Source organism: Rhinichthys klamathensis, unplaced genomic scaffold, assembly GCF_029890125.1.
Source record: "Rhinichthys klamathensis goyatoka isolate OS25496 unplaced genomic scaffold, OSU_Roscu_1.1 h1tg000240l_1, whole genome shotgun sequence".
NCBI lineage: Eukaryota > Metazoa > Chordata > Actinopteri > Cypriniformes > Leuciscidae > Rhinichthys > Rhinichthys klamathensis.
Genome location: NW_026606762.1, coordinates 1404373 through 1411333, shown reverse-complemented (window position 1 = coordinate 1411333; position 6961 = coordinate 1404373). Strand labels below are relative to the sequence as shown.

Genomic DNA, 6961 nt, shown 5'->3' with positions numbered 1-6961 from the left:
TGTAAAAATGTAATTATACATTTGTTACAGTCTTATTATACATTTATTACAATGTAATTATACATTTATTACAATGTAATTATACGTTTATCACAATGTAATTATACATTAGTGTTATTATACGTTTATTACAATGTAAATGTACATTTAATACAGTGTTATTATACATTTGTTACATTATTATTATACATTTGTTACATTATTATTTTGTTACATTATTCTTTTTGAAAAAGTAGCGATTCTTTTATGAAAAAGTATGGTGCTTTTTGAAATGCTTAACGTTTTCTCAGAGTTTAGGCTCCTGTGTAATAGTAGCCTAGGCTATTCAGCAACTCAAACAAACCAACAATTACTAAAAACACACAAAAACTGATTTTGCACGGGCATTGCACTAGTAATAATAACCACAACAAATTATGCAATATGATAATAGTATAATTATTTCTAAAATCATAATATTATATATAATATTACTAGAACTACTGCCAATAATAATAACAAATATACAACGATGTGATAATAACATAATTACATCTTAAATTATTATATAATATTATATAGATAAATAATAATAACCACAACAAAATATGCAATATGATAATAGTATAATTATATCTAAATTATAATATTATATATAATATTAGTGGTAGAACTACTGCTAATAATAATAACAAATATACAACGATGTGATAATAATATAATTACATCTTAACTTATTATATAATATTATACAGAAAAATAATAATAACCACAACAAAATATATAATAGTATAATTATATCTAAAATTATAATATTAAATATAACATTACTAGTAGTATTACTGGTGCTACTACTATACTAATAATAAATATACAATGAAATTATAATGCATAATTATATCTAAAATTATTATATAATATTAAATAGATAAATCATTCTAATTACAAATATCCAATGAAAAGATAATGTATATATATGAATAATAATATATAAATAATAATAACCACAACAAAATATAAAATATGATTATAGTATAATTATATCTAAAATTGTAATATTACTAGTAGTACTGCTGCTTCTAATAATGATAATATACACATATACAGAAATATGATAATTGTTCTATCTAAAATTATAATATAATATTATATAGATAAACTAATAATGTTGTTGTTGTTGTTATTACATTTAGAAATGATATTTTCTGACTGAGAGAAAGGTTGGCTATTGAAGAAATGGTCAAGGACAGTGAGTGGGTGGTGCAGATAGTTGATGAGTGCTGGCCTTGAATCATTTGATATGGAAAACTGCCGAATGTTAATTAAAATGGTCCATTACAACATTGTTCTGTCCTGCCCGAGGCGCACAGGCAGTGAAAGGAGGGTGTTTGGGGGAGGTATAGCATGTCATCTGGTTTTGATGTGTGTCAGTGTGTGTCTATGATGAAAAGAGGCCAAGGCTCTCTAAAGATCAGCTGTTGCTTCTATAAGCACTGAGATTTACAAGCAACACGGGTGTTTCACAGCACTGTTACTATAGGGACTGTGCACAGATCAGCCATGCTGTTTTAAAAATGTCATTCTTGTGTGTTCTAAAAGGATTACATTCAGATAAAAAGGTATGTAATTATGCCAACAATGAGTATTCATCATTCTATTATGGCTGATGTCTCAGTTGTTGTCTTTATATTTCAGTAAAACAATGAAATGGAAGAACAGATGAGTTAATATTCACTAGTTCTGTAAAATGTAAGTTTCATATTGCGATACAGATATGATATGTGTAACTATCAGAAGAGTTTCTTTTCTCTGGTTGTCAGAGGCGATGGCCTCCGAGAAGCCGACCGGACGACCGGGGTCTTCAGAAGAAGACGTTGTTCCCCATCTCTCCTCTTTCAGGCTCGTGTCCCAGAGTCATGCATGCAGCGTCCCAAGCCTTTCCATCGACTCCGGGACATATTCACTGGAGCGCTGCCACATGCTTGAGAGCGGTGAAGGTGATCTGATGCTTTACTACCAGTCTTTAGTGTGCATGCAGCGATAAATACAGTCATCTCACCTGAGACTTCTCATTACTGTAGATTTGACATCAGAGAGTCCTCTATGTGATTGTGCCGAAACAAACGGCTTTTCAGAGGAAGAACTCCTGAACATAACTTTTGAAGCATGTGACACTACTGGCAAAGGTAAGACCTTCTCTTTCAACAATGCTTGTCAGTACACAATCTTACACACTACTGTTCAAAAGTTTGGGCTCTGTGTGTCACCGGCCCACCGGTGGGCCCAAATCCATTACATTTTTAAAACAGTAATATCCTATACTATAAACCTAAACTAATCTTCACAAACTACATCATTTGAAAGCTTACAATCTCTAGTTTCCATATTTGGTGATTGATCTTCAAAATAAATGACAGAGGAGCCGTAATTTATCAATTTGCAACAAGAATATTTTCATACTCCTAAGGCGTTTAGACCTTTATTTTGAAATAGTGATGAACATGAAAAATCATGAAAGGGTGGAAACCTCAGTTTGTTTTCATGCCAAGAGTTCAAAAGATAGCATCCATTCAATTATTTTAGAAAAAAAATCTGAATTTTTTTAAAATATAAAGAAAAAAATGATATTCACCATTTGTGATGTGGCAGCAAGCTATAACTCACATACTTGTTCTTTTTCTTATAGAGGTTGAATTCATATCAAAATCTGCCAAACTTCTCATATTACTTCTGAATAGGATGTCTACTTCATTAATTGTATGAAAATTGTGGAAATAATGGTTCTTATCACTCAAAACACGTATGGAAATGGAGGCGCCCTTATATGGGCAGTAATGGTGTCTGGTTGTCACCTAGTGAAAAAGTTCGGTACTGCGCCCAAACAAGCTCATTTTTTTGAGATATCAACCTAAAATTTGAAACACAACTTGTTCAGATTTTTTGCTTTGATTTTTTTTTGCAGTTTTAGAGTCGCCCAGGTTTTGAAAATATATATTTTATATAAAAAATGAATAATTACATTGTTTTACATTGTACATTTTCATGAAACTCAAACTTCTATAACTTTTTTCAAACTTCTTAATTTATTTCACTTCTACAAAAATCTGCCAAATGTCTTCTTTAAAACGAGACCAATCTTACGTCTATATTCCAAAGCATTCTTGAATTACAACCATAAGTTCGAAATGTGCATTTTCATAAAAAAACAGGGGAGGGGGGGGCGGGGGAGGTTTCACTTAACAGGTTAAAAAATAAATATTTTTATTTGGCAATGGCACATTGATCATCAGCAGTGTTGGGGGAAAATACTTTTAAAAGTAATGAGTTACAATATTCTACTACTCCCTATACACAAATATACAAATAGAGATGCGGCTTTTCATATGGGATACAAAATACTTTGCCGCAGATACCAGGCCTTTTCTATACCTTTTGCCAAAGCAAAAACATAATTTTCAAACATATTCCAAAATATATCAGGATTTTTTAACTGAATTGATTCAAAAAGAGAGTTCCTTAAATCACAGTATAAAGGACAATAAAAAAAACAGAATTCACACAAACGTAAATGTTCTATAAATCAAATATCCCTGAAAAAAAAAGTATCATGATTTACACAAAAATGTGAAGCAACTGTTTTCAACAATAGCCTACTTGTTACTCCCCTCGAGATTTAATAAAGGCTCAAGTCGTTCCTGGGTTTTAACGGGCATTTATTTGGTGACAGAATCTTCAAACATGTCCTAAGGGTGATTAGGATCATGTGACACTGAAGACTGGAGTAATGATGCGGAAAATACAGCTTTGATCACAGGAATACATTACATTTTAAAACAGAAAAAACGGATTATTTCACAAACAGATCTAACCGCCTCTCTCTGTTTCCTACAGGAGAGGTCCAGGCCTCCACCGTGGTGCAGTATCTCCAGGCCATGACTCTCCAAAGCTCCGGTCAGGACAAGCTGACCGATTTACACCACTTGCTGGACCCAGAGAGCCAGGACCATCCCGTTAGCAGAGATGTGTTCCATGCCACCATGAGAGAGTGGATCGCACAGTGCGGCCGAGACGGGTGACAGATACGGGCAAACACGAGGAGGGTTGTGACTCTATATGATGTGATATTGATAGCTTTAAGTGTACTAAACATTGAATTTCATGTACAGAACTCCTGAGGATAAAAACCAGGCAACAGGAACAGCCTTAAGAAAAGTATCTAGTAAGTGAATAACTACCATTTAAAAGTGTTTTTTTTTTTTATGTGAAGTCTTCTATGCTCACCAGGGCTGCGCTAATTTGATCACTAAAAACATAATATTGTAAAATATTATGACATTTTTAAAGAACTGTTTTCTGTTTGAATATATTTTAAAATGTAATGTATTCCTGTGATGCAAAGCTGTATATATTACTCCTGTCTTCAATGTCACACAATCCTTCAGAATCATTTCTTATTATTAATGTTGAAATATTTTTGCAGTTTTTGCTGCTTATTTTTGTGGTAACCATGATAGCTACACTGCATTCAATAGATTTTTTAAAAAGAAATAAATACTTTTATTGAGCAAGCATTAAATCGATTAAAAGTGACAGTAAGGACACTTATAATATTGCAAAAGATATTTTTAAATAAATGCCGTTCTTATGAACTTTCTATTCAGCAAAGAATCCTGAAAATGTTGAAAACATGCTTAATATGTTTGTGGAAACTTTTCGAAGGTTCGAAAGAACAGCGTTTATTTAAAAATAGAAATCTTTTGTAATATTATAGATGTCTTTACTGCCGCTTTTGATATGTTCATATGTAACATTTGTAACTGTGACATTTGAAACTCACTGTTCCACAGGGACTGACTATCATCTTCCTTTAAGCGAGGCCACGTTCACAGATCGAGCTGAATGTCATTGGTTAGTTCAGTCACTTTATTGCATCTGTATGTTAATCCTACAAATTTTACGAGTTGGCTAATTGTATGAATTCGTATGATTTTTGCTAATTCGTACACATATTTTACGAGTTACCAAATTATGAATTCGTACGAGTGACCTACCCCTGACCCTGCCCCTAAACCTACACATCACGTGGGTTTAGACAAATCGTACAAATTCGTACGAATTAGCCACCTTTAAATCACTCGTATGAATTGGTCGTGAGATAGCGTTGTTTACCACATTTCGAAGCCACGCTCGTTTTGATTTCACGAGCATCTGCCATTTCAGCGCCAGTGTCTGATTCTGTCTGATTTCAGTGAGTCTGGAGATTTGTCAGGTTTAGTGTCTGAGCTCACACACACACAGCACAGGCTGAGTGAGCAGAACATCAGCATGCTGAGGAGTGTGTCTCAGTGTGAGGACACCATCCTACAGCTCAGTCTCGAGGTATCAGAGCTGCACACCAAACTGGCCAGGTACATCCACTCCAACATGCAGCACGAAGCAGATACCACTGTATCTTAGCATATGCATGTTAAATATACACTCACCTAAAGGATTATTAGGAACACCATACTAATGCTGTGTTTGACCCCCTTTCGCCTTCAGAACTGCCTTAATTCTACGTGGCATTGATTCAACAAGGTGCTGAAAGCATTCTTTAGAAATGTTGGCCCATATTGATAGGATAGCATCTTGCAGTTGATGGAGATTTGTGGGATGCACATCCAGGGCACGAAGCTCCCGTTCCACCACATCCCAAAGATGCTCTATTGGGTTGAGATCTGGTGACTGTGGGGGCCATTTTAGTCCAGTGAACTCATTGTATGTTCAAGAAACCAATTTGAAATGATTCGAGCTTTGTGACATGGTGCATTATCCTGCTGGAAGTAGCCATCAGAGGATGGGTACATGGTGGCCATAAAGGGATGGACATGGTCAGAAACAATGCTCAGGTAGGCCGTGGCATTTAAACGATGCCCAATTGGCACTAAGGGGCCTAAAGTGTGCAAAAAAAAAATGGTGTGCCCCACACCATTACACCACCACCACCAAACTGCACAGTGGTAACAAGGCATGATGGATCCATGTTCTCATTCTGTTTACGCCAAATTCTGACTCTACCATCTGAATGTCTCAACAGAAATCGAGACTCATCAGACCAGGCAACATTTTTCCAGTCTTCAACTGTCCAATTTTGGTGAGCTCTTGCAAAATTGTAGCCTCTTTTTCCTATTTGTAGTGGAGATGAGTGGTACCCGGTGGGGTCTTCTGCTGTTGTAGCCCATCCGCCTCAAGGTTGTGCGTGTTGTGGCTTCACAAATGCTTTGCTGCATACCTCGGTTGTAACGAGTGGTTATTTCAGTCAAAGTTGCTCTTCGATCAGCTTGAATCAGTCGGCCCATTCTCCTCTGACCTCTAGCATCAACAAGGCATTTTCGCCCACAGGACTGCCGCATACTGGATGTTTTTCCCTTTTCACACCATTCTTTGTAAACCCTAGAAATGGTTGTGCGTGAAAATCCCAGTAACTGAGCAGATTGTGAAATACTCAGACCGGCCCGTCTGGCACCAACAACCATGGCACACTCAAAATTGCTTAAATCACCTTTCTTTCCCATTCTGACATTCAGTTTGGAGTTCAGGAGATTGTCTTGACCAGGACCACACCCCTAAATGCATTGAAGCAACTGCCATGTGATTGGTTGATTAGATAATTGCATTAATGAGAAATTGAACAGGTGTTCCTAATAATCCTTTAGGTGAGTGTATATATATATATATATATATATATATATATATATAAGTTGACCAGATGTGTTCTTTTGTGTTGGTTAATGTCAGCAGTGCGCAGCTGTATGTGGCGAGAGCACGGTCTCTTTCAGAGGAGCTTGATGAAACCCAGTGTGCGCTGAGGGAGAGCCGTGACGAAGCCGCAAGAGCTCAGGCCAGCAACTGTGCATTAGTATGAATCATTCATGCTCATGAACTTCATAATAATGATTTGGTTTTATAAATGACTATTCTTACTCAATAACTTGACATTTGT

General features: G+C 35.6%; 1 protein-coding gene across 1 annotated transcript; it reads left to right on the top strand.

Moving 5' to 3' along the window:
* The first annotated feature begins 1804 nt into the window (after window positions 1–1804).
* Window positions 1805–6892, top strand: LOC130100355 (inositol 1,4,5-triphosphate receptor associated 2-like). Its single transcript, XM_056265783.1, has 7 exons — window positions 1805–1976; window positions 2061–2165; window positions 3871–4051; window positions 4146–4198; window positions 4827–4887; window positions 5229–5387; window positions 6757–6892. Exons 1-7 carry the CDS (start codon window positions 1805–1807, stop codon window positions 6881–6883), a joined length of 858 nt encoding a protein of 285 aa, XP_056121758.1. The 3' UTR covers window positions 6884–6892.
* The last annotated feature ends 69 nt before the right edge of the window (window positions 6893–6961 follow it).

Coding starts and splice junctions, on each gene's coding strand:
- LOC130100355 (XM_056265783.1), top strand. CDS start 1,805: ATGGCCTCCGAGAAGCCGACCGGACGACCGGGGTCTTCAGAAGAAGAC. Junction 1,977..2,060: donor CATGCTTGAGAGCGGTGAAG/GTGATCTGATGC, acceptor TCATTACTGTAG/ATTTGACATCAGAGAGTCCT. Junction 4,052..4,145: donor GCACAGTGCGGCCGAGACGG/GTGACAGATACG, acceptor TTTCATGTACAG/AACTCCTGAGGATAAAAACC.